This window comes from Penicillium odoratum (assembly GCF_028828045.1).
Source record: "Penicillium odoratum strain IBT 22623 chromosome Unknown utg000005l_segment0_segment0, whole genome shotgun sequence".
NCBI classification, from domain to species: Eukaryota; Fungi; Ascomycota; class Eurotiomycetes; order Eurotiales; family Aspergillaceae; genus Penicillium; species Penicillium odoratum.
In genome coordinates, this window is record NW_026643147.1 from 892,330 (window position 1) to 918,532 (window position 26,203).

General features: G+C 48.3%; 8 protein-coding genes across 8 annotated transcripts; 6 read left to right on the forward strand and 2 right to left on the reverse strand.

Moving 5' to 3' along the window:
- Positions 1-59: 59 nt before the first annotated feature.
- On the reverse strand, positions 60-1,578 carry N7520_005872 (UDP-N-acetylglucosamine--dolichyl-phosphate N-acetylglucosaminephosphotransferase; the record flags this gene model as incomplete). Its single annotated transcript, XM_057139806.1, has 3 exons — positions 60-1,040; positions 1,099-1,279; positions 1,340-1,578. The coding sequence occupies 3 exons, from the start codon at positions 1,576-1,578 to the stop codon at positions 60-62; spliced, it is 1,401 nt and encodes a 466-aa protein (XP_056993812.1).
- Positions 1,579-1,881: 303 nt separating this feature from the next.
- On the forward strand, positions 1,882-3,142 carry N7520_005873 (putative nuclear pore protein (SEH1); the record flags this gene model as incomplete). The annotated part of the gene is made up of 3 exons (XM_057139807.1): positions 1,882-2,091; positions 2,144-2,984; positions 3,036-3,142. 3 exons carry the CDS (start codon positions 1,882-1,884, stop codon positions 3,140-3,142), a joined length of 1,158 nt encoding a protein of 385 aa, XP_056993813.1.
- A 465-nt stretch (positions 3,143-3,607) lies between these two features.
- Positions 3,608-5,179, forward strand: N7520_005874 (putative proline permease; the record flags this gene model as incomplete). The annotated part of the gene is made up of 1 exon (XM_057139808.1): positions 3,608-5,179. One exon carries the CDS (start codon positions 3,608-3,610, stop codon positions 5,177-5,179), a length of 1,572 nt encoding a protein of 523 aa, XP_056993814.1.
- A 2,683-nt stretch (positions 5,180-7,862) lies between these two features.
- On the forward strand, positions 7,863-10,652 carry N7520_005875 (putative PHD finger and SET domain protein; the record flags this gene model as incomplete). The annotated part of the gene is made up of 1 exon (XM_057139809.1): positions 7,863-10,652. The coding sequence occupies one exon, from the start codon at positions 7,863-7,865 to the stop codon at positions 10,650-10,652; it is 2,790 nt and encodes a 929-aa protein (XP_056993815.1).
- A 1,104-nt stretch (positions 10,653-11,756) lies between these two features.
- On the forward strand, positions 11,757-12,419 carry N7520_005876 (uncharacterized protein; the record flags this gene model as incomplete). The annotated part of the gene is made up of 1 exon (XM_057139810.1): positions 11,757-12,419. One exon carries the CDS (start codon positions 11,757-11,759, stop codon positions 12,417-12,419), a length of 663 nt encoding a protein of 220 aa, XP_056993816.1.
- A 905-nt stretch (positions 12,420-13,324) lies between these two features.
- On the forward strand, positions 13,325-14,242 carry N7520_005877 (putative MFS monocarboxylate transporter; the record flags this gene model as incomplete). Its single annotated transcript, XM_057139811.1, has 2 exons — positions 13,325-13,432; positions 13,508-14,242. The coding sequence occupies 2 exons, from the start codon at positions 13,325-13,327 to the stop codon at positions 14,240-14,242; spliced, it is 843 nt and encodes a 280-aa protein (XP_056993817.1).
- Positions 14,243-14,519: 277 nt separating this feature from the next.
- N7520_005878 (RNA polymerase II accessory factor CDC73 family protein) lies at positions 14,520-16,023 on the forward strand (the record flags this gene model as incomplete). Its single annotated transcript, XM_057139812.1, has 2 exons — positions 14,520-15,224; positions 15,292-16,023. The coding sequence occupies 2 exons, from the start codon at positions 14,520-14,522 to the stop codon at positions 16,021-16,023; spliced, it is 1,437 nt and encodes a 478-aa protein (XP_056993818.1).
- A 1,471-nt stretch (positions 16,024-17,494) lies between these two features.
- Positions 17,495-19,685, reverse strand: flbA (developmental regulator FlbA; the record flags this gene model as incomplete). Its single annotated transcript, XM_057139813.1, has 4 exons — positions 17,495-17,671; positions 17,724-17,911; positions 17,966-19,097; positions 19,164-19,685. 4 exons carry the CDS (start codon positions 19,683-19,685, stop codon positions 17,528-17,530), a joined length of 1,986 nt encoding a protein of 661 aa, XP_056993819.1. The 3' UTR covers positions 17,495-17,527.
- Between the last annotated feature and the right edge of the window lie 6,518 nt (positions 19,686-26,203).

Genomic DNA, 26,203 nt, shown 5'->3' on the forward strand with positions numbered 1-26,203 from the left:
GAACAGGTTTTCGAGCTCGTTGTCTCTGTGGCTTACTTTTATTTATGGGTACAATTAGCTTAAACTATAGACTGTAATGGTCGGTTATCCGTGTTGAACACCAGCAAAGCCAGTCGATGTCGCACAAACAAGCCGAATAACCCACAGACAGTCTGAACGCCCACCATGTGCCATGCCAGGGTATCTTCCCTCATGGGTCCCATCCACACAAGCCAAAGGTTCAAAATAGTCAAGTTTGTCGATTCGACAATTTGGCCTTTCCCGTTCTTGACAACACGCACCAACCGCAGTGTGTGAAGGAGGTCCAAAGCCATCCCGACCAACGGGGACGGAGGAACTGTCCACTCGGTGACAGAGGTATCCAATAGCCCAGTTGCTGCGTTGAACTTTGGCAGTCGGTGGCGAGGGCAAGGGATTATATGGAACAATTGCGGCGTGGAATACAAAAAATTGAAAATCTGGGGTACGAACAACAAGAGTAGGGTCTTGCTGAAATGCCCAAGGATACCCACCACTGCAAAGACCATGCCCGCAAAGTAACAGTAGGTGTCACCCACGAACACCTTCGATGGGTACCAGTTGTGGCATAAAAGTGCGGCTGACACGCCGATAAATGGCAGCAGAAAGTAGATGGAGAACAGGTGTGAATCTGTAGCCGGATTCGGGTATGGCGTGATAGGTGCCAGGTACATGGCATCATTGAACAGGAGGAGAACTGCAATTACCAGCGACTGGGCAACCTCAATACCGTTGATTCCTGCCAGCATGTTGATTGAATTCGGGCAGAAGATCGCCACGGCTGCCATATACATGTAATACAGCCACCCGAGGTCAATGAAATCTCCGAGATATGCTTGCAGCGGGACTGGTACAACAACATGGGTGACCCCGAAGTCGACGAAGTAGACTATGAGCATGGGAATTGCCGAAAATGCTGGAATTAGGACCTTGTGTCGCCAGCGAATATCAAGCAGGTCGTCCCCGATCCCAAGGATCACAATGGATTGCAAAGATAGAAGACCTGACAGGTATGATGCGAGCTATGAAGCAGTAATTCCGTCAGTCAACTGCGAGTTTGCATTAATTTTTGTAACGAACCTTTCCATGAGGAAACCTGTGGAGATAACGGCCCATTTCAATGTGTTGGTCTTCAATCACAACGTCGCGATTTCCTCCACCTGAAGTTGCCGCCACAATGTCTTTGTAGAAAGCAAATGGAATAAATACGATGAGAGAAATCAAATAAACCACGGCGCATACAGCTCCCATGGTTTCTGGTCTGAACCGGAGTTAGCTTCTGATCATGACGCCACAGATCAGAAGTGGAGGGTATACTTACATTTCCGGTTTCCGTGGCTTGGCCATATCTTTTCCTTTCAAACCAGCCTTGATAAACACTGGTCCGAGCCATCGGATCATGCTAAAGGCGACGGCGAATGATATGCAGGCTAGTGCAATCGAGGCTATCAAGGGTGCGCCATCGCCCTGGAACGTGTTGACCAACACGCCGAGACCAGCTCCTGCAAGAAGCAACAGGCGCCACGTCTCCGCCCGAGAAAGAGTATTTGGATTGTGCATCTTGAGCGTCTGCTACACACACCGACTGATTGAGACACAATTCCTCTTAAAAGTCAACCAAAAGAATAAGAAGTGAACACCTTGAGCTTACGCAATCTGGCTCTAACGCGATAAGCTTATCAGTTCTGCTAGATTTATCTGACCGCCTCAGGGCGGCAGAGAACTGATGATCGCGGCCAAGTAAGGAAACCCGACACACCTTTGTTTCATGTCACGACATGCATATGTGTGAGTGAAGCGCATTATTGGCCCATTGTTCATTACCTCCGGCCGAAGTCAGTAAAATCAAAATAGCTGGTCCCAATGGGGGCTATGGAGCGCCCGGAGATAGCCGGTGGGTTTGCCGATTTCGATGCTGGCCACCGGGATCTGGTTACTGTCACCAAGTTCAACTTTTATGGCAATCGCATTGTCACAGCCTCTTCTGATCACCGCATGAAAGTTTGGGATCTGAAGGACGACCAGTGGCAATTGACCGACACCTGGCGTGCCCATGACGCGGAGATTCGTGATGTAAGACCTCCGCTTGTGTCGCGTAGAAACGCGCTCTAATATAATATTATAGGCAACATGGAACGGTCCATTCACAGGCCAACATATTGCAAGTGTCGGAGAAGACATGAAACTCAAGATCTGGCAGGAAGACGTCACACAATCACCCAATTCAGGTCGGCGATTTAGGTCTATCTTTCGCATGACCGCGCCCCAGCGTCATCCATTTGTATCGCTGGACTTTCGCAATATTGATCTAGAGTCATGGATGGCTGTGATCACCCGCGATGGCTACTTGATGGTCATGGAACCTGTCAGCCCAGATAGTTTGGCAGACTGGCAAACGCTCGACCAGTTTCGCGTATGCTCAGCACCCGAACGTGGAGAAGAAACAAGTTTCAAAGTCCAGTTTCACCATGACCCCACCGATATCACCCACTCCATACAACCGGACTCGGATCGCAAGAGTCTATCGCTAGTCGTTGCAGCAATGGACTCTGTCAAGGTCTACCGTACCGATGCCAGCCGACGTTTCTACCATGCCATTGAATTGAACGGACATGGCAGCTTGGTTAGAGATATTTCCTGGGCCAACGGTTCCGTACGAGGGTACGATCTCATCGCTAGTGGAGGCAAGGATGGTCTGGTGCGAATTTTCGAAGTTTATACGACACCCATCAATCAAGGCTCTCAAACACCTGGTTCCCGGAAGGCTGAAAGGCGGCAGCAGCAATCACCATCCGTACGCGCTACATCTCAGTCTGGAATTGGAAATGCTCTGGCAAACCATGATCCCGGGGCAGTGTCCAATCGACAAGCCAGTGGAGACTCACTGTTTCGGCATTCCTTCAAGCAAGTCGCCTGCTTAGATAGTAGGCATCTCGATGTGTGGCAGGTTGAATTTTCGTTCGCTGGTAAGCCTTCTTATTTCTCGGGGATACTGTGCATTCTAACTTTTTTCCCAGGTGATTCGTTGATATCTTCCGGGGATGACGGCGCGGTTCGATTCTGGAAAAAGTCACTAGCTGGAGAGTGGCTAGAATTCGCGGAGACCGACTTGGCATCTCCATAAACCTAATCTTGAATTATACATGATGGATGATCGAAAATTAATGATACCCTTGCACTTGTTTGATAGCATTGATGTATGTCCTCTGTCCAATATTAATTCTACTTGAGGCTTTCCAGAGACTTGCTAGGCGTGCACCTTTGATTGCCCTCACACGTCGAGTTCCAGGAGGGACATACTTTGTCTTTGAGCCGGGTACCTCATTGGAACATTACTCATTTTGAGTCAGGTACCTGCCCTTGTATGTACATTGGGTATTGTACCTACTTAATGGTTGCCTGTTTGGGTCTGTGATCTTGGGGCAGGGGCGACTTCCGATTCTATTTCTTGGAATCTACCCATGGGACCTCAAATCCGCCTCTATTTCTTGGAATCTACCCATGGGACCTCAAATCCGCCTCAAACTCAACCTCAACATCCTTGGCCCACGTTCGCTCTGGCTGTATTATTATTCTTTGAACGTTCGGAATGGCTATCGGACCGACCCTTGGCACCGGCCTGTTTCTCGCCGGCGGCCAGGCGTTGGCTGTCGGTGGACCAGCCTCACTGCTCATTTCATATACATTCTTATCACTGCTTGTCTACTTCATGGCCACTAGTGCCGCTGAAGTCGCGACCTATAAACCTTCTCGCCATGGCACGATTGTCACTCATGGTTTCCAATACATGGATAACAGTCTGGGATTCGCCACCGCCTGTGTACGCTGGTACACCATGGCCATGTTCGTCCCGTACGAGATCACAACAGCGATGGTCAACATCGCACTGTGGAATGCGGGCTCCAATATCGCCATGTGGCTCATATTGACCACTGTCCTCATTGTCGGTCTAAACTTCCTCCCCGATCGATCATTTAAGAGCTGCGAAACCTTATTTTATCGCATCAAAATCGGCACCTTGGCTTGTCTTCTCGTTCTTTCGCTGTCCATCGCCCTGGGAGGGACGACTGGTCATGGTCACTGGGGATTTCGATACTGGAAAAAGCCTGGGGCTATGCACGAGTACCTGGTACGCGGACCAGTGGGGAAATTCTTGGGCTTGTTGCAATGCATTCATCTCAGCACTACTGCCTTTACCTTTGCACCGGAGCTGATTGTACAACGAGCGGAGCAGAGAGAGGTCGTTGGCCAGCCCGAGACACCAGAAAGCTTCCAGCCTGCGGCAAAGTCCAACATTCCAAGGCGAGTGTTCGGGGACGTCTGTCAGACTGTGATTCCTTATATCCTGGCTTCCTTGGCCATGGGAGTCATGGCTCCGTACAATAATCCTCTTCTCACGAACAGCGGCGCTGGCGCAGGCATTTCTCCCTTCGTCATCGGTATAAACACCGCAAGAATCCGAATTCTTCCTGTTACTGCGACCCTTGCAATCTTTCTCTCCTCTGTCACTTCGGCTCAGTCATACCTGTACCTTGCATCTCGCTCGCTCTACGCCCTAGCAGACGCCGGTCACGCGCCCACGATGTTTAAGAACCGAAACAACTGGGGTGTTCCATGGGTGGCTGTCAGTTTTACAGCAACTTTCACCTGCCTGGCCTTTTTGTCTGTTGCCATACCAAGCTCGACCATGACAACCTACTTCATCCTCTCTGTGAACAGCTCTGGATACCTCTCCTGGGTGTTATCATGTCTCGTCTACCGTCGTTTTCGTGTGCAATTGCATGCAAACAGGATTACCGCCGCTTACCGTCATGCCATCCAACCTGTAGGCACATGCGTCGGGTTTGGGTTCTGCATCTTCCTTCTGCTGTGCAACGGATTGATCTCCGCTGTTTCAGGAAATCGCAATGGACCTCGAGTTGCCAGGATCGTGATGGCATATCTCAGTATTCCCCTGTTCGGAATTTTGTATCTCATTCATCGATTTGGAGATACTGTTCCACGCGCGGGCCCCAACCAGGCAGGCCATATTAAGGAGACACCTAGGGCTCCAGAAACCAGGTATTGCCCTCGACCAAGGCCCATACCACATGAGCGATCACTCCAACCACCGACCTCTATTGAGTTGGATCAAGTCTGGGTGATGGCCAGGGAGGCATGATCAATCTTGCACAGAGGTTCCAAGATTGTAGCATCACAATCCCGACATCCGAAATGGCTGGACATGCGGACCTATCCGTTTTTGTCCTTGTATTTTGCGTCTATTGTTAGTGTCTTGAGTCTGTTCTACTGTTTGTGAATAAATACATGCTACACTTTGGTTCTGCTGTCGCTTCCTCTGCATGTTGCATCAGTAAACCTAAATGTCTTTCTGTAGGTTTGGCTGTTCTCCTCCTAAGGTCGTTTAGACCCATATCTAAGCAGTTGAGACTGTGACTTTTATGTTGGTCTGCACTTTTTATACGTGATTTTATACGGTGAATTTCGTTGACATAATCGAGTCGATTTGAGCTCTTGTCATGTGCTTCAGCACTTGAACGTTTATCTCACTTTATTTCCTTCCCCTTCATCTTCTCAAATCCTCCCACCACTTTCCCTCGAGAATCGCATCAAAACTTCAAGTCGTTTCTCGTTATTTGGTTCTCTTTACATACTACAGTGCTCCGTACACGTCTTTGATATGCAGAATTTCTTTGCGATCATCTCGGGTTTTACCCCTGCGTCTCTCCCACCTACCTCAAAACTGGAATTTTCACGCTGTATCTGATCCAGAATCACCAAATTTCCAAATCCGCCAGGCAAAATCACAAATAGTGAAGGAATTTTCAGACCCAGCGGTGTGGTCGGGTAACATGTTCCCGCGTGCATGCCCTTAAGCGGTAACGAATAAGTTTCAATACAACTTTACTGATAAAACTAACGCTTTGATTAGCCCTTCTTGCGCCTACGTTCAATAGTGGCGAAAAATAACCGCCAAATTACCTGGGATTATAATATCGGGCTGCTCTCTCTCCCCCCTTTTCAGCCAAAGCCGGCAACTGAGACCTTTTTCCTTTGAGAGGATCTTCCTTTTATCATATTTTCATCTCGGAAAAAACCTCCGAAAACACTGTCAACTTGTCATACACCTTTTCCCATTTGCGGTGATCCTTTTTTTTCTCTCGCACATTCTACCCTGTGCCAGATGACTTTCCCCTCCCGAATCTGCGCCACGCTTTGCTGCCCCATCTTTAACGGATGATCGTCCAAGGCCAAATATTTCCCCCCCCCCCCCCATACCCACGTTCCAACGACTTATTCTCTATACCTTCTACCTTACACACATACCCGCCCCATTCCTACCTTATTTTCTTGTCCTTGCACATACATATCTTTATTCTCCCATGGACACCCTGACTTATCTAATCTCTCTCCCACTCCTTTTTTTCCCGATCTCCCCGTGTTTTATGGTTCCTTTGATCCATTTTGGTTCCGAGAGATCGGGTAAGGGATCGGGTAGGTGACTGGGCAAGGACAACCTTTTTTTTCTTCCCTTTTTATTCTTCTCTTCTAACTAAAGAATCCCCTTGACAGGCCACGCTGATCTTGTTCTCCAGCTCTTTTGCTCATGATGTTTGACCACAGATTGGGCTGCCTATCAAAAATTCCACCCACCTACGCCATATGCATGGGAATCTGTTATGTGCAGACAAAATTCTCTTTACCTACAAAGCTTGTTTCTTCATGAAGATCAAGATGATATACCGTCTGTTTCAAATATGTTCATTTGATGAACAACTAATGATAATCTAGATGCTAACCAATCTTCCCTCTACGGAGTAGAGTTCCTCTCTCCCCTTCCATGGTTTTCTGGACCAAGTCCCGTGATCTCTCCACCGCATTCAGTCCTTCCCGCCGCTAGGCTATATTCAGCTTAGCGTACTTACCGTGCGCACTAAAAAAATACACAGCAAAAGCAGGATCATGACAGTGATGTGACAGGATTTCAATACAATCTTGTACACTGGACACGGTTCAGCAGTACCAAGATTGGTTTCCCTCCTGTTTCCTACATGTTTCCCCCTCATTGATCCGGTTTTCCCTGCTGGTCGTTTTCGGGCTTCGAGCAACCAGCGCGCAACTTAAACGCTAATCCCCTTTCGCTGGCTCCTGGTTCGGGGCCTTTCGCTGCCTTAGGCCCGGCCCATCTCCTCCTTCCATCCAGATTCACAGATTCACCCTCTTTTTCTCTCCTTTTCTCTGCGCGTCCCTTTTCTTCCCTTCCCTCGGATCCCATTTCTCCATCTCTTTTGTCCGTCTCCTCCGCTCTTTCTCCATCAACATCTCTTCGCCCTATTCTCTTTTCCTCTGCGCGATTTCGTCGCCCTGAACCCTTTTCGCCTTCGACCTCTCCTCTTGAACCTCTTCAACCTCGCCCTCCAATACCTATCGCACCCACCCGACCGTGCATCTCGAATCGCCTCCTTACTTTCCACCTATCACCGGCCTCGTTCCCTCGATTTTGCACGTTCCCTGCCTTCCACCCTTCACAGGACACGGGTCAGTCGCATTCAACCAGGATTTTCCACCTCGTCCAGCCAGCCTCTGAACGGTCAAAATTGATACTTGAAGGTCTGTGAACTGCTGTGCTAGCCTCGCTGGTCTCGCAAGTTCACAGAACTGGAATTTTGTGTCTGATCACGCTGGTGTCTAGATTAACGCGTCCTGCATTGTTCAGACAAGACGCAAAGATTCACCTCCCAGGTGGTCGTTGACATGCTCGTTGACTAGGAACGGATCGGCCACGCCATCGTTCCACCTTTTCTCAATATCTTCTGACCTGAGAGGGGGTGATCTGTCGGACTATGACAGAAACCTCCTCCCTCGCCATCACGCACGCCACAACGGATCCGTACCCGGTCCCCGCTCCTCCAGGCTCTCCTGTCAATGGTGCACTTTCTGACTCGGGCGCGCCCGATGAAGAAGAACCCTACACCATCAAATGTATCTGTCAATTTAACGAAGATGACGGTAGCACGGTATTCTGCGAACGCTGTGAGACATGGCAGCATATTGTCTGCTACTATCCAGACAAGCGAGTACCGGATGTGCACAACTGCATCGAATGTGAGCCACGTCAGTTGGACAGCCGTCGCGCTGCCGACCGACAACGCCAACGACGGATCCGAGAACAGAGCGAGGACGGGGACCGAAGGAAACGATCCAGTGCGAAGGCGCCCAAGAAAAAACCCAAGGATGGCGACATGAATGGATACGTCCATCAACGCAGCGAGTCTGGCACGCGTGATCAACCTCCATCAAAGAAGCCGAAGACCTCCCATCGATCCTCTACCTCCGTCAGTGCACTCTCTGGGGCTCCTCATCTACCCACCCAGTCTCGCAAACGACGCTCTTCTACCTCTATTGCGCCCTCTCCCACGAAATCCTTCGGACCCTCTATCCCTCTCTATTCAAAAGAATTCCTACACCTCTACGACGCAGATGATGACCATGTAGACATGGACAGTAATCTATTTGTCAATGTGAGTCTGGTGGGGGAAACAGCTTCCTGGGTAAAGAACCCAGATGCCTTGGCGCGAGTCACCAATGGACGCCGAGCCGAAGACACATTTATGTGGTCTGACGCTGCTCTGGATCGCTCTCGCTGGCCCGCCCTCACCACTGATACTCTTACCGACCCCACCGTCACAGTTGGTAGCCGAAACCCCTCATGGAAAATCGTGAGAACTCAAGATGCTGTGCGGAAAGACGACGTTGTTGGAGAAATCACAGGCAAGGTTGGGATGTTTGACGACTATTGTCTTGATCCCAACAATAGGTGGTCTGAACTGCGTCACCCTGAACCTTTTGTTTTCTTTAGCTCTCATCTGCCACTCTATATCGATAGCCGATATGAAGGTAGTATGCTCCGCTACACACGTCGATCTTGTCGGCCAAATGTCACCATGAAGATCTTTATCACCAACGACGTCGAGTATCATTTCTGCTTTGTCGCCAAGGAAGATATCCCCGCAGGCTCGGAGATTACAATTATGTGGTATCTAGATGCGCAGCTGTCTGAGTCATCTAATGGCCTGGTCAAACAAGAATCAGGGGATAGTGCGACGGATGCTGCGGCCGTTTGCATTAGCAATACTCTCGCAAATTTTGGTGGATGTGCTTGTGAGCACCCACAAAACTGCTTGCTAGCCAACATCGACCGCCGGCGGCACCCAAAGTTACTTGAAACCCCAAAGCAGACCAATGGTAAGCGGAAGAAGCCCAAGACAAAGTCTGGTACATCTCCGCTGGATACGCGTCGCGGCTCGACCAGCCGTGCTGGAAGTGAAACCACAAAGCACATTGAAGAGGATGACGCAGTCGATAGTCGTTCCACCTCAGCGTCTGTGCGGAAGTCTCTTAGTCGTGACCTAAGTCCAACTGCGTCTAGCCAGGGCCTTGCAGGGCTTGGCATGTCTAGCCGTGAGCGTCGCAAGATTGCTGATGCAGAGAAACAGTTCCAGGCACTGGAAAATGATCAAAGAACCACTGCGCAAAAGAAAAAGAAACGCACCAGTGCTCTCTCTGCACAATCTCCCTCCACTATCGCAAACTCCTCTTCAACCAACACCACATCAACGCAAACTGGATATTTTGAATCACAACGTGAATTCAACAAGATGTCTAAAGCCGTGAATGAATCTCGGTCTCCCACTGCAGGCTTGTCACCGGGTTCTTTGCCGGTTCCTCGACACACATCGGGGTCGACTCCGGCCACTCGGACTCCAGTCACTCGACCCGTCCATCAGCGCAAAACATTTGTCGACACGGCAGTCCAGGTGGATACCATTGACCTTGGCTACTTCGCAAACCCTATTCGTACCAAGGGCCCCAACCGGTTTACCTGGGTCCCCCATCGAGTGCGGTTGATACGTCGATACGCTGAACAGTGTCGTGCTCGAAGAGAAGCGAGAGAAGAGCTTGAACGACAGCAATTGTCATCAGCTGGTTCTGATAGTGTGGGTCCTGCGGAATCAATGTCTCCTTTCACTCAGTCCCCTACCATTGCGCGGACAGACAAACTCGACATTGAGATGATGGACGCGGAGGTGGATACTTCTCAAGCCATGCCATCGGCTGGGGATGTGGAAATTCGGGGTGAATCTGTTGTCAGCCATGTCGATCAGGACCCAAGCAAGCCTCTAATTACCCCGCCATGGCCGTCAACTGTCGCCCACAACACCAGACTTCCGGGATCGACTACTCCCATCCATCGCGAAAATCTTCGTGTCTCCATGCCTCCACCTAGCATCCCCACCATCCCTCTTGCTGTTAGTCCTGGCTCGGCATCTACCGCTAGTCTTGCTTCTCCTTCCACCGCCGATGGGTCCTCTCCTCATTCTGCCCAAATGCCACTTGCGCCGACTCCGACGCCAGCCAAGAAGAAACTCAGTCTTGGCGATTACCTGAGCCGCCGGGGTACCTTGGCAACCCCAACATCGGAGAAGGCTCAAATTCAGGCCCTTGCTACTCCTGCGCAAAATTCCCCCCCACTCCGGGATCAGGACACGCAGCGAGTGCAGACGATGCACAGACTCCTTCCAGGCCATCATTGGACAACAAGGCTGAGCCATTGCAGTCCCCTGATGTATTGATGAAAGACGCCCCCGATTCGACCCAACCCCACGTCCCTTCCATCTCTTCGTGATATCCTCTTGCTCGCGCTCCCCTATTATCCTATTTTTTATCTCTTTCTCTTGCGCGTGGTAATAATGGTGCGGTCGATTCATGAAACCTCTTCGGAATTACGTTTCTTACGACTTCAAAAATCTTCTCTCGTGTAACTCTTTGACCCTTACAAGGGTGGCAACGGCGTTCGGACTGCGTGTCTGTGTGACGGGTTTTCTTTCTTTTTCTTTTCCGAATGGCGTATTTGGCGTGTCTAAGGAAATAGGAAGGTCGGTTATGGAAATACCAGGATTCGGGTTGGTTATGGCCTTCGGTGTGTCTTTTGAACAGCACAGCCGCTTATCTATGTATCTTTATGATCTTTCATACGATCTACCCAATTTCTTCTCTCCTTTGACATGGAGTTTCTATTCCATGGGCAGGATAGCTTGTATCAACAGTATTTTATCCAAACTTATTCAGAATTATCCAAAGCATTCTTGTGTAGCCGTGGTAAATATAGGCGATGCCTTGACAAGTCTAAGGCCTAGTGCAAATGTTAGCTCAAGTCTAACTTGTGTCATTGTCCCCTGTTACCATTCACTTGTCTATTTTGCATCTCATCCAAGCCCTGCAGATCATTGCTAAACATCTTGAAGGCAAACTCCACCTACCATATGCTTCAGATCGTAGAAGGTGGACTTTAGATCTGGGTCAAATGTTGTAGATCGAGTTATAACTGAACTATTTCTTTTGGTGTCTCCATTCTTGTTTACTTTAGTCACTTGCTGTTCTTGTTGAAGACTGGGAGAGTATTCTGGATAGTAAGGCAATTTGTTGATGTTTTGTCCTCAATAAAGTGGCTGTTAATGGAGTGAAGAAAGTAATCTTATGTTTACCTGCTTGACAGATAGCCAGTGAATAAAGTAAGGACATACTATGCTCTGCGCAACATTGCCTTCTGGTTTACCTTTCTACGTGATCAACGTTTTAGTTACCCAAGTTCAAGTCCTGTCCGTCCCCTAGCCCCTCTCAGCTCAATATTAATCAGATCTGAGCTAACTCGAGCTTCCTCGCAAGATCGACCAAGCATGCCAATCACGAAGCGCCGCCGCGTCTTATTCCTGGCCCTGGGTGTCAAAATAGAGTACACCGATATGTACGACGACCTCATATGCAAGATCAAACAAAAGACCATCCTCCAAGAGACCAACATCGCCCTTATGGCCATCGAAGACCTCGAAAGCCCCCTCCATGCGGTCTTCGTGAATAGCGAGGTCCTGACTCAGACATGCTACATACCCACCTGGAATGCCGTGATAAATTACGTCCAGAAAGGAGGAACAGCCATCTGCATCGGTGATTTCAGCAATACGAAAGAATGTCTCGAGAGTAGACCGGTGAGGAATCCCTTCTCGGCAGCTGGACTGCTTTGGAAATTCGATGAGAAGCATCACGCTACTGTCTATCTCAACAGGGAGTATATCCCATTATCTGAAAGTCGAGTGGAAGCTCTACCTCAATCGTATGATACCCATGCTGTGTTTCTGAGGAATGTCGATACTAAGGACGCATGGTATCGTCCCACTGAGGTGGATATCACCAATCTTGATGTTGTTGAAGCGGGACATGTAAACCCTTTCTCATTTTCGGTTGCGATGACAGAGGTCGGGGATGGGAAGCTTGGTTATGTGGGTGACATTGGTCCTGGGACACCGATTTCAGTGATCATGGCCATGACTGGGTTGGACTAAGTTGATCTTACCTTACGGAGCTTTAAGGGAAGCAGGTATCTGGACTGACTATTCTTTCGGGAATTTTTGTTAACATCAGTCATGAGTGATTTCCATGAAACAAGTTCATAGTTAATTGAAGATCACCTTTCCAATTTTTTAACTTTAGAAGTATCATGTAAGTCTTGATAGATTACAGCATGTATGACTCAAAAGATTCGACTTCGGGCGATCTCCGCTTCAGAAGTAACTTTCCCCCTCTTTCTTCCACTTAACTCTCAACTTCATCCGAGATGAGCAACTCAGTCAACGAGTCTATTTCCCTAGGAGAGATTTTATCTCGTCCCTCTGAAGACGATGGCTTGTCTTCACATGAGATCGAGCAACCCATGCTGGCCCAGCCCGATGGAGGGAAAGCCGCCTGGCTGATGCTGGCATCTTGCTGTCTCATTCAAGTCCCAGTTTGGGGTGTGCTTCAAGTAAAACACTTGAAATGAATGTTTGACTAACCCCAAATCTAGGATTCTCGAGTGTTTTTGGTGTTTTTCAGGAGTATTACTCCTCGAATGACGTACTACAGGGTAGCAAAGGAGACTTAGCGACTGTGGGAACTACATCAACGGTACGCGCATTTCCATTTTCGTTCATTGCCAAATCTGATAAATGAACAGGGACTTCTCTATCTACTCTCCCCAGTCATTTTCACGCTATTGACTCGGTACCCACGTCTACAAAAGTGGTGCGCCCCAACAGGACTACTTATCACAGTAATCGGCTCCTTGCTTTCTTCATTCTCTGAAAAAGTATGGCAACTCATTGCAACCCAAGGTGTGATATGTGCCATTGGCAATGGGCTACTGTTCAGTCCTTCTTCTCTGTATCTGGACCAATGGTTCATAAGGAGAAAAGGACTCGCTCTTGGAATCATGTGGGCCGCAAAAAGCATTACGGGCGTTGCTCTGCCGTTCGTTGCAAGTGCCTGCTTGAACAAGTTTGGCTCGAGTACGACTTTAAGAGCATGGACTATAACTACGGTATGAGCAAAGACTTGCACAGAATCACAATTATCTCAAAATCAGCTTGGTGAATCAAATACTAACAAGAATTAGTTAATCACAACATTACTCGCATTACCATTCATGAAGCCCCGAATTCCAGTGTCTCCATCGGCATCGGCCCGCCCTCTTGATCTCAGCTTCCTTAGGCTGGCTACATTTTGGATGCTACAAGTAGGAAACATCATTCAAAGCTTCGGCTATTTTCTACCCTCAACATACCTTCCCTCCTACTCGACAGGTACTATCGGTCTACCTGAGTTCATGGGCACATTGCTTGTATCTCTTTTCAACGCAACCTCTGTCTTTGGCGGTATCGGACTTGGGATTCTATGCGACCGATTCAACGTGGCAAATGTTCTTCTCCTGTCCTCTGTGGGATCTGCACTCTCGGTGCTGCTCTTCTGGGGCATGGCTTCGTCTGCAGATCCAGGCTCCCACACCGGGGTCGGTTTACTAACCATTTTTGCCATTTCGTATGGCTTTTTCGCTGGTGGGTTTAGCTCAACCTGGTCTGGTGTCATCACGCAGATTAAGCGTGAGTCCTCACCATCGCTGGAGACTGGACTGGTTTTTGGTCTTTTGGCTGGCGGGAGAGGCATTGGGAATGTTATCAGTGGGCCTTTGAGTACGGTTTTGATCCAAAAGGGTTCGTTGGGTCATGATGGTGCGACAGGATATGATACCCAGTATGGTACTTTGATTCTGTTTACGGGCATAACTGCACTTTTGGGAGCTTGGAGCTGGATGTGGCGGTATATGAGTCCTGCGGTGCGCTGTCTCGGCTGAGGGTAGTAGAGCAGATTTAGTGTAGGAGAGAAGTCGATAGGGTGCTTGATACCTGGAATGATTGAGGAGGGTGGGCATTGTTACATCTATCAATCCTCAAAACTATCTTAAATAGTGGACATTGAAGTCAGCGATGAACTATACAGGGCAGCAATCGAACTGGTGAGTAAATCACGTGAGCAACTCAGAGCTTCCACCGCGAAATCCAACCAGCCTCTACCAGTAAACCCCATCACAACCCAGCTTCTCCCAGGGCCTCGCACCCTCAATTCTCACAATGGCAGCGACCGATCCCTCACTACAAGACCCTCTTCTCTCGCTGCGCCGTGCCATTGCCTCGGACAGCCCCCCAACCCCGACAACCTCGTCCGAGCTTTCGAACGAACATGCGACAGAGGATCTAGCCCAGGCAACACACCTCTATTTCTCGCAGCCAATCCCACAAACCATTTCCCTCAGTACACCGACCCGCTTCACCCGCGTTGCATCCGGAGAAGTCGAATCCGCCGTCGACCTACGCAGCATCTTCTTCGCGTGGCAGAAGAAAGATGTCGCTATCCCAGAGTACATTGCCTCCGCACAGGAGCTGAACGAGGCGCTGAAACTGAAAGGCCCCGGGGAATCTGGGACCGTGGAGGAAGTTCAGAATCTCCCTTTCGTCGAGCGGTTGGACCTCATCACCTGGCTCGAGGGCGCTTCTGACGAAAGCGAATATATCAAGCCCTTGGAGGGCGCCGCGGCTGCGGCAGCTGCTGCAGCTGCTGCCGCCGCTGGTGCTGCTCAGGCTGAGGCCTCGGCTGGTATTGCATCGGGCGTGAAGGGTGGTGTTTCTACTGTGCCTAGTGGTGCTCCCGGGGCGACGCAGGCTGGAGCTCAGGGATCCCGCGCGCAGAAACCGATTGATCCCCGACTGCAGGAGATTTACAATGGGGAGCGCAAGACTGGAGATCGAAATACCGTGTTGAGAGGGATCAAGCCTACTGTGAGCGCTTTTCCTAACCGATCGCCAATGTATTGAGAAAGCACAACACTAACATTGTTAACTACAGGACTTTTCTCATGTCCGCAAGAGTGCTGAAGTTTTTCTTGACCGAAACCGCTCTCGTCCTGGTCAACCTACCAAGCCAGGCAGCAAGTCTATGATTCCCGCGCCCTCGGCAGGCCTCTCAATGCCCTCCTCGTCATCCTCACGCAAATCTAGCTCTCGGCCCGACCCCATCATCCTTCTCTCTCCCTCTGCTTCCTCTCTCATCCGCATGTCGAACATCAAATCCTTCCTGCAAGATGGTGTCTTCGTTCCACCCGACCACCCCACACTGTCCACATCCACTGAAGCCAACTTCATGGAACTCAAGCGTCCACTACGTCTCAAGTCGGATCCCTCCAATCCGAGCGCCGGAGCGAGCTCAGCCGGTAGCAGAGGTACCAAGCCTACCAAGTTCATTCTTGTGGATGGAACAACAAACTTCAAGCCGGAGTACTGGTCACGACTTGTAGCTGTGTTTACAACCGGTCAGACGTGGCAGTTCAAGTCGTATAAGTGGTCCTCTCCGCCGGAGCTGTTCAAGCATGCTACTGGTATTTATGTTGGTTGGAGGGGAGAGGACACTCCCTCTACTGTTAAAGGATGGGGACGTGGAGTGCAGAGTTTCTCTGTTGAGCGGTGGGATGAGAAAGGTGGTGTCCAAGGTGGTGGACGATGGAGGGACCGGGAAGTTGTAGAGGGAATCTGGACAGCCATTGAAGAGGGAATGAGGCTTCGTGGTTGGGGGTCGAAATGATATAACTGACCTCCTGTAGCTTCTTGACCTTTTGTTCTCTTGTCTGCTTTGATTCCCCTTTACTTACCCTTGCCTATTTTCTTTTCATACAAATGGAATTTAACGACGATCAATAGGGTGCGCGGTTCGTTGGCGTTGTTAGGTTGAGTTGAAGCCTTGCTTACTTTACATTTCACCCTACCTATAGAGACCATGTTCGAAGTAGGGCTGTACCATACGAATAGAATACTCCATTAAATTCGAGGATCTTATAGATCTAAAATTGACAAGCCAAGACTCCCAAAGGCCTAGACTAGACTAATGAAGTAGTATAACTCGTATAACATGTTTTCGGCCGAATGCATGTGGCAACTTGGCTAACGGAAGTGGCCCATGGTCGAAACTAGCATATAGGGTCCATGAAGATCTAGCCCAGGAACAAGCATGAATCTAGACTCATTACCCCAACTCTTATACGAGACCTAAGTCTTAAGTGGACAAATTAGGAAAGTGGTATACTGTTAAATGAGATCGTAATGTCAATTGCAATTCCGATGGGAATCGATAACATACGACATATACTAATTGACCAGAACTCACTCGCTGTGCCCAAATGAAATGCAGGTTGACAAAAAACAGGATATTCAAGAAAAATCAAAACCAATGCTCACGTCAATATGGGAGAGATCATGCATGCAATAAAGATAAGGAAAAAGGGGGGAAATAAGAATGAAAATGAAATGAAAATGAATAAGAAAAGAAGAAGAAAAATATGGAAATAAGGAATCATGCAGAGAACGCCGTCTGATGCTCAACAAAAACACAAGGCTTGCGTGCAGGAATCAACCACCCGTCTTTTGGTGTCGAATCTTTTTTTTGGGGTCTTTTTGGTCTTTCATTCTTCACCGACTTGGTATCGGATCGGGTAGAGGTGTTGAATGCATGAAATGCAAAGGAACTTTCATATAAAGTAGAAAGGTCCGAGAAAAATAGAAAAGCCATCCGAATATTACAAGTGGTGCCCAATTTCTGGCCTTCTCTATGACATGAGGCATCGATCATAACGTCTTTCATCTGGAGAGTGAAGAAAAAAAAAAGAAAAAGGAAAATCTCGTGACGGAGGGAAATTAGAACAGGGGAATTAACAGTCCTCTGTCAGGCGTTGAAAAGCCCAAGCTGCATAGCAAAAAGCGCAATGCAGAACGAAAGGTCTCGTGGTCGGAGGCGATCATTGGTGACATGGGAAAGGCGGAGGAATTTCCACCTCCTCTCTTTCTCTGGCTTTTCCCAGAAGGCGGCCATTGTCGCGGGTGTGATCCCCGCGTTGCAGTCGCACAATGTGACGGGAGCGGAGCCAACTCGATTGGTCGGGTATGGCACCTATGTAAGCCTGGGGTCGAGGCCAAACGGCGTTGAAGCTTGGCGATTAGAAGCCAACAGGGGTGGAGTGGGCGATTGAATCACGATGTGGCCGGTCGCGGGTCGCTGGCTTGTAGGAAACATCCACGCTGCCTCGCGGTAATTGTCATGTCCGCGCAGAACGGCTCATGGTGCGTTCCGGACCACCGGGGGTCGGTGAGTACGAACGAGACCCGCCGAAGATGTCGACGTCATGCTCCTGCAGGACAACGGAGTACTTGGGGTCACGAAGGAATTTCGGAACCGAGTCCTATAGAAGTTTAGTACAAGGATTCAAGTGATATGAAACGAGTTCAACTTACACTTGACATCAACTTGAAGACAGAGGTCTGAGCAAGTTCAAAAAGACTCACCACCTCTTGAAGGCTCTTGAACATGGATTCATCGTCTCCCACAGCCTTGGTCATACGGCTGGCCAGGCTGTTGCGTAGGGCGTGGTCAATGTTCAACTCGCAAGGGGATCCAGGAGCCAGGAACGCGTTGTACAAGCCTAAAAGGTTGTTAGAACTACCGCAGGTTAAACCATAGTTAGAATTTTACTCACCATAGGCAGCAGCCAAGGTTTCTCGGACCGAGTCCACCTTGCTGAAAACACCGGCCTTCTCGGCCTTGTGGTAGTTGGCAGTGAATTCGGACACATCGAGGTAGAACGATAGGTTCTCTTCACAGAGAGAGTAGCGCAGGAACTCGCGGAACAAAAGACGGAGGGCAGGGTCGCCAAGGATGTGGGTGAGGCGAGCGTTGTTGGAATCCCGAGGCATGCCACGGTTGTCGTAGGTAGTGTTGGCGCTGGCGTCACGGTTCTTGTCGCGGGCGATCCATCCACATACACGCTGGCCGCGCTCGGTGATGCAGTAAATGGAGTATTTGGATGGTTGGAACACGGCGTTGGAATCGGGGAAAGTCTTGTCGTCCTGGATCATGGTGATCAGACCATACTTGAGAAACAGCTCGGCAATCAAACAAGTCTCCCGGCGCTCAATGGTGGTAGAGCAATCCATCAACCAATCCACGGCTCCTTTGCCGGTGAATGTGTTGCCGTAGACCTTGCCATCCTGCAATTTCCGCTCCCGAGCCATCTTCACTCCCACCAGACCATTGGTGTAGTCACTTAATGAGTCGGAATCGGATGTGGAAATGCTGCTCTTGATGTTGGGGCCATCCTGGCCGGCGAATCGGCGAAAGATGACTTCAATGGTGGCGCGGTCATGCGACAATTTATCAGATTCAATGTCTCGCTCCAGGTTCACCAATTGCATAGTATTCCGCGGCGACTCCAACACATCCATGACGTGACGGGCGGTGATTCCGTTCCGCTGGCAGAAGCGCTGCAGGATGTTAATTCCCTTGGGGGTGAGCTGGAACAGGGCACCCTTGAGAGGGAAAACCGGTAAGGCCTTGCCATCTACAGACTCGATAAAACGGGCGTCGACGAATCGCTGACAAACAGAACGAGCCATTTCCTTGGCCATGGAGAAGGTAGTGGTGGTGGTGGTTGTGACGATGCGGGAGGGGTCCTTGGGGTCAGGCATGCGGTTCGATTGGGAGAACTTGAGCGAGCCCAAGTTGTTGATGGCCTCCTCCGAGGTAAAGGTGTGGTCATAACGGGTGAAACGAACCCGGTGGGTGTCCAGCTTCAAACTAACCATCAAGGTGGAGAACAAGTCCATGAAATCCTAAAGAAAGATGTCAGTTTCCGACCACTCTCTCTTCCCCTCTTTCTTGAAAATTGCCCCACTTACCTTGGTGAAAGGGCGCTCATCTTCGGTCATGCGCAACAACCTAGATGAAGTTTGGTGCATCGTGGGCGGTGCAGTTGGCACAGTGGCCTGAGTAAGACGGATCTCTTGGGACGGAATGCGCTGCAGAGTTAAGCGACGTTTATGAGATGAGTTCAGTTCGGTCAATGCCGGAGATTCTGAGCGCGCGAAATCCAGTGAGTTGAACTCTCCGTCTGACAATGGCGGGGTCAAGGGGTTGACGGTCGCGCTGAGTGTGGACAGTCTTGACAAACTGCTGGCGGATGGAGAAGATCGTAATGGGGTAGTTTGATTGATAGACTTAGCAAAGGCACTTGAAGTCCTAGAGGCTAAAGCTGCAAAGGAGCGACGATTGCGGCGGGAAATAGAACCGACGACTGACCCCGTAAAAGTATGCAGGGTAGGCGGATCAGTCGTTGGAGGTACAGTGACAGGGGAAGCGCGAGAAGGAGTAGTTATTACAGGATCAGAATCTCGGTAGTGGTTAATGGATAGAGTTGGCATTGAATGGGTTTTTGGGGGGGGGGGAAAGAATTTGGGTGAACCAGACTTCGGGAAGAGTGTGAAAAGTGGGTATAAGTCAAACAAGTGATACCCACGATCTTTGTACACTATGGCTAAAAGGGGGTGGTGTATGGTGGAGGGGGGATGGGGAATGGGCTAAAGTAGTGTAAGTAAAAGAAAAAAAAAAGAAGAAAATATGGTAACAAAATCCAGAAAAAGAGTACAAAAGAGCCAAAAAAACAATTTATGATTTAAATTGAATATTGAATTATTCACTCTAAAATAATTAAAAAATAAAATACAACTAAAAGCGGAAATGCAATAAAATGGAGAAAAAGAAAAAAGAAGAAAAAAAAAAGGACTAAAACCGTACAATGGTGGAACTCATAGTACTTTTGGAGGTTGGAGAAATAATTGAATACAGGGATTACGATGACAGGATTTTCTTTTCTTTCTTACTTTTCTCCCTTGATGGAATGTAAATCCAAAGCTTATTAGAAAAGACTTAGAAGAGAAATAAAATATAAGATAAAACAAATAGAAACATCTGAAAAAAAAAAAAAAAAAAAAAAAAAGGGAATTTGTGAAGAAACCAGCCTGTCATCCTTGACCCACTGCCCACGCGTGAGCCCGGAAAGAGTTTGGTGCGCTGCATCCAAACAACGTGGGCCAAGGGATTGCAATGAAGATCGGTGGGTTTGTTTTTGCAGGGTCTTCGTATTACTGTATTACATACCATTCAGGATAACCATACTAGTACTACTAATACTAGTTCTTAAAATAAAGGTCCCTTGCACGAATTGAATGTGGAATATACTGTACTAGTAGATTTGAGTATACTCCGTCCTTAAGATATTACATACTAGTAGTTTAGAATTTCCAATTCCCAATGATGGATATCAAACACTCTCCCAAGGTTCTAATACTGCTCCATCCTGTATTGGTATTACCATACACTGAAAGTTGGTCAAATCAGGGAAATCCCCCTACGCTACCAACATTCTTACCTGCTTGGGCATTAGTGTTACCTGATATAGCAAGTCCCCCCTATCGACAATCGAGCCAGTGATCTGACTCTTCAGCCTGCCATCCTTTCATTGGTCATTGATGGCGCCTTTCCTTGTTCCCTTCCCTCGGGCCCTAACTACTTCCTTCTTCTCTGTACAATCTCAAGCTTAACTAACCCCATTTCAATTCAAAGTGGATTCCTCTCGGCCCCCTGGACTGATCAGGCAATGATGTGTCTTTGCCAACTCACGGAAGCTTGAGCCCACGTGGAACAAATTCCCTACGCCCCTCCATGATTACTGTCAGGAACCTTATCGGTGTGGCAAAACCTCTCTCCATCATCGGGAAAAAAAAACCTCCTCGATCCGATCGTTATTGTTTTTTTCTCTGGTTCGGTCATCCTCCAATCGGGCTTCCACCGGAATATTCATTGGGTCATTGTTTCTCCCCGGATATGTTTAATCAATTGTTATGCGACCGTGATGACGAGAGGTTTAGGTCAGAAAAGAAAGAGGGGGCGTACATCACATGTTTCATCCTACGGGAAAATTATCGGATCGGAGCATTTGCTCCAAGAGTGGAGCCTAGCGCCACTGCGCTCATTGTACGAAGCATATCAATTTTTTGGTTTTATAATGTTCCTTTCTAGAGTGTTTGGGGGCTTCGAAACAACGTGGGTTTTGGCCCGCGTGGCGGAGCAATTCCTTCCACGACCTTTCCAGGCGCCTTCGCGCGCGAGGGCCCATGTGGTCCACGTGGACACACGTGGAGAAATAAGCTGCCTGAGCGCACAATGTACAGGTGAGAGTGGAGAGAGCCTCGCTTCATCCCACCCACTTTGACTTTGGTTCGGGGCCTTGCCAAGAGATGATTGGGTTGTGATCAAGGTGGAGCTGTTAGCCCCCGGCTCGGCGGTTCCTGGCGCGCAGGCTAAGGCTCATAAATGAAAAAGAGAAACAAACGAGAGCGCCAACAAACGGTTTGTTTCAGAGTTCTTACCTGATTAACGCTCCGATACCTGTTTTTAGCGACAAACCCCTGCATTCTCCTGGGCGCGTTTAAAGAAGGATTATGGCGCTTTGGCTCCTGATCCTGATCCTGATCCTGGACCTGAAATTTAGACGCACAGACTCTGAGCAAGGAACTGAACTGTCAAACCCTCATGCCAAGGATTGATTCGCATAGTCTAACAGTGATCTGTGGATGACCTTACTACAATTCATTTATTTGGCTATGCTCCACAGAAAAACGGAGGATTGCCGATCGCCGTGTAAACCGCTCATTCCAAGAACAGCCTTCTAGAAAAGAGGAATCAGCCTCAACACTCTTCCAAGGTTATTCATGATTCTCTGCATACCGCTGTTTCTCCCGCCTTGTACCGTGTCAGAACTCCACTCACTCGATCCGCCCCATGCGATCCAAGGAACCGGTAGCACAATTTCCAGGCTCCGATCCAAAATATCTTGTAAGATACGTCAGCGGCATCCTCAACGGGCGAGCTGTGCGAGATGACAGAGCTGGGCGCAATACAAAGATAAGGCTCAACCGAAATCGCAAATCAGCGTCACTGCACTCATCCGCAGCGACCCGGAGCCTTGTTTAAACATGGATGAGCTGCTTGGGACCTTATAGAAACCGGGGGTTCAAGTTTGCGCGTGAGCAGTGTTTACGTATTCGCGGGGTGAGTGAAAGTTAAATCTGACTGATATGAAATTAACTGGTCTATTATACGAACCCCGAGGGGGCCGATCCTATTTGATCGACTCTCCAAATGATTAATGAGGTGTTTCACATATGACACCTCGCAGTGAGATCTATCAACTACTAGAAAGTTCTCTAACCGCAAGCCACATGGCTAGGGATCTGTTATATCCGAATACACTGAGCATCTGTCCGTACGCCAACTCCTCCGTAGTCGAGCCGATCTTGTCGATCTATCAACATCCCTAGTCCCCTCGGTAACTAGTGCAAGGGGGCTGATAATCAATTTGGGGCCATCAGCCCTGTCATGACAACGGCAAAGTATGCCCCGATGCCACCCGATCGCCCCAAAATACCTGAGGCTCATTGCCAGAAAGCATAGAGCTCTGCATCTAGAGGCCATGACCTGATCCTTGGCTGACTCCACTCCGAATTCCGTACTCTATACGTGGAGGAGTCTCGGTGCTTTAGTCGTACTCCGCGTACGGAGTTAATTATATCCACAAAAGCACGTCGATTTCTCACAATATTTGCATGAGCCTGATATCACGATAGCCATGGATAACATTATATGATTCTAACACAAATCCAAACCTGCGGGGCTCGGAGGCTAGTGGAGAAAAACCTTGGATTTTAGAAATAGCTTGGTCACAATTACGGAGTACTATTTACTGTACTAGTTACTGTATTTGTCGCTTCAACCCGCCGCTGAACCATCATAACAATTAAAGTGGGCTTGACTCGAATGAATTGAACTGAATCGAAAAATGGAGTCGCACTGGGTAATGCTTACCGAGAAATCTCCATACCCTAAACTTAACTTCTTCGTTAGGCCCAATTTGCGGTCAGATCGCTGTTCAACGGTGAAGTCTCAACAGCTAAGGACCCCGATTTGGAGGGGGCAAGAGTCAGTAATCGGAGCAGCGAGGGGTATTATTGAGTCATTTATTATTTATTGTATTTTTGAGTGAACCATGGAAACTAGAATAAATCGGATACCACTTAGCCTGTATTGTCATTTTTGTACGTCACTGGAGAGTTACACCTCCTCCCCGGTCCAGATACTGTGTAATTTACTTATAATACGAACAATACTAGCATATTTTCGAGCGTTGGTAATATATGTATTATTTCTGTATTCTTACATGTAACCTAATCCCTGACCGCCACGCGACGCATGCAGCTTGCCCATTTGCGGTCTAGACGTGTTTGCGGCCCGTAGGAAAAGGTCAAAATAAAAATATTTTAATGCCGTGAGCTTCCCAAGAACAGGTTGGTCCAAAACATAAACTCGTGGTTCAATATCTTATCTGGGGTAAATTGAAAAATCGCGGCTGAATTCATCAAACCTTACGAGTCATGTCTCCTACTGGAATCGGCTAGAGTCGGGAGGGTCGATCGCTGACCAATAAAAATGAATTACATGATGGCGTTCAAAAGATAACTAGTTGATTATGAGCTATGAGAAGGAAGGGATAGAGTTTCTCACACTCCTGGAAGATGATCGTCGGTCGGGACTTGAATTCAAGTCTAATGCATCTCTTGCTTGGTCTAGATGCATATTTCCTTCTGTCTAGGTTTTTCTGGTCAAGATAGGGTATGTACTGGGTACACGAAGCTATCAAGGGTTCCGTATATCTGAGGAAGATATGGCGTCAAGGGTGGTACAAGGGACAAACATCTTTTTCCGATAGACCAGTCACAGGGGCTCGGTATCTCTCCCCTTGCCTTGGTACTCAACGGGTAACATTGCTCGACATGGACGCATGCACATCGTTGCGGAAGCCAGCGTGCAGCATGTCGCATGTCGCATGTCGGTTGTTCTGCCATGCATCGTGGCTCTTGGCTTTGGGTTTCAGACCATACTAGATACTGCATTTCTTGGCTGATTTGTTTCAAAGTTTGTTTTTATTTTGCTTTCAACATTGAAATATGATGTTTCGTTGTCATGAGCACTGTACAGGTTATACTTTGTTGCCAAGACCAGATCCTCACCTCCATCCAAGGTTCAGCTTCAATAGCAATATGTATAGTGGAGTCCGTAGATATTTGGAATACATTTTCTACTAGATTACGGGACTCAATGTTGTTTAAAAGTCAAAGTCAAACCTTGGAACTGGAACTAGACGTTTCAGGGGGTTCACATCCGGAGATAGGCAGAAGGATACATTGATAGTCAACAGGTCCGGGATTTGACTCAACAGGGAACAAGGGAATAGAAACAAATCAATTCGTCAACTCGTCTGACAAGAGGATTCATTTTAATATGATTTTTACCTTCCAGCCCTTTCCCAACCAAGACACGATGTGGGTACTCTTCCACGTGGAAAAGAGCCATCCCCTAGACCGACTTTGGTGAAGATCACAGATCACACACTTTCTTCCCGTATTCATGCCATGTGGCTTGCGCATTGGCGTCTATCTGAGTCAGTCGGTCAGCCGCAAGCGGTTGTTTCCGTCCCGAAAAATATTCTAGAAAGGGGCTCCAAGGTTTAGTGAGAAACGAAGGACCCGTACGCCGTATAAGGACTACAAAGAGCGGACTAGATATGAATTATATGATCATTTGGCATCCGTTTCAAGCCCCTGCCTGGGGCTGAGGTATATCATCTAATGCTAAGCTAGTATAAATACTAATTTAGTACTGTCATCAACTGCCGACCCTAAAGCTTTAAAGCTAGTCGGTCACCCCGAAGCTGAACATAACAATCCTTAAATCAAAAAAGGGGAGAATTCTTGGCAACCGGAGAAGATAACAAATACGGACGCAGATCAAGACGGTCTGTAAAATACAGGAAAAGAAAAAAACAAAAATACACTTCGGCCGAAGTGGGGACTCCACTCCCCATATTTACTGTTTTCAGACAAGAGCGAGCAAGATGGACCACGTCATAGACTTTCAAACCTTTCAAATAGATCACACTCTAATTACTGCAATATACTCCGAAGTGGAACATAATCCTGAATTAAGTACGGAGTAGAGAACTTAAGTTTGCAACCCAGACCTTACTTCTTGTCATCAGCTACTAATTACGGCCATTTTCGGCACTGGCGAAACTTCGGCGCTAGAACCCTTCCAGAAGCCTTCTAGAAGACGCTAAGAATTTCCCCTTCCCATGGTACATACGGGCTCCACATGATAGAAAGAGGAGATTGCTCCTTCGATCTTGTAACAGTACCAACGCTCGTGTTCGGTCAAATCGGATTACCGATCTGAAAACGGTCCTTCCCGTCACTTTTTTCTTTTTCTTTCTTTTCTTTTCTTTTCTTTCCCGTCGGTTCCTGAGACCCAAACTCTGGTGAAGCCTCAGAGTGGAGTGTTTTAGGCTAAACGGTGTGTAGAATTTTCTTCTCGGGCTTCACCGATATCTTTGAAAATTAAAGAAGTCCGCTTTATCGCCGAACTCCACCATTCCACCGAGAGCCACCTTTTCTCGTTCCACGTGGCTGATCGACGAAATCCAATGTGGAACTTACTGAAAGTTCAGTCCTGCAGCTAGTGGTGTCGGTCGACGATCGTGATTTCATCAATGACTTGCAGGCGCTGATCTTCCATGTGGCTCCATTTCATGTAGTCTTAGTAAAACCTCCGCGCCTTTTATTTTAATTTTATGGAATCAACATTGAACAAAATAAAAATTGTGTATGGTCATACATACTTCATGCCTTTTGTTCCTGATAACTATTGGACCCCGAAGACTTCGTGGACGGAGTTAATTAAGATTACCCTGCCGTGATATGGGGGCCAAACTACATTATTGACATGACGCCAACTCATTTTTCTTACTTTTGGGGCGTCCATAGGGTGC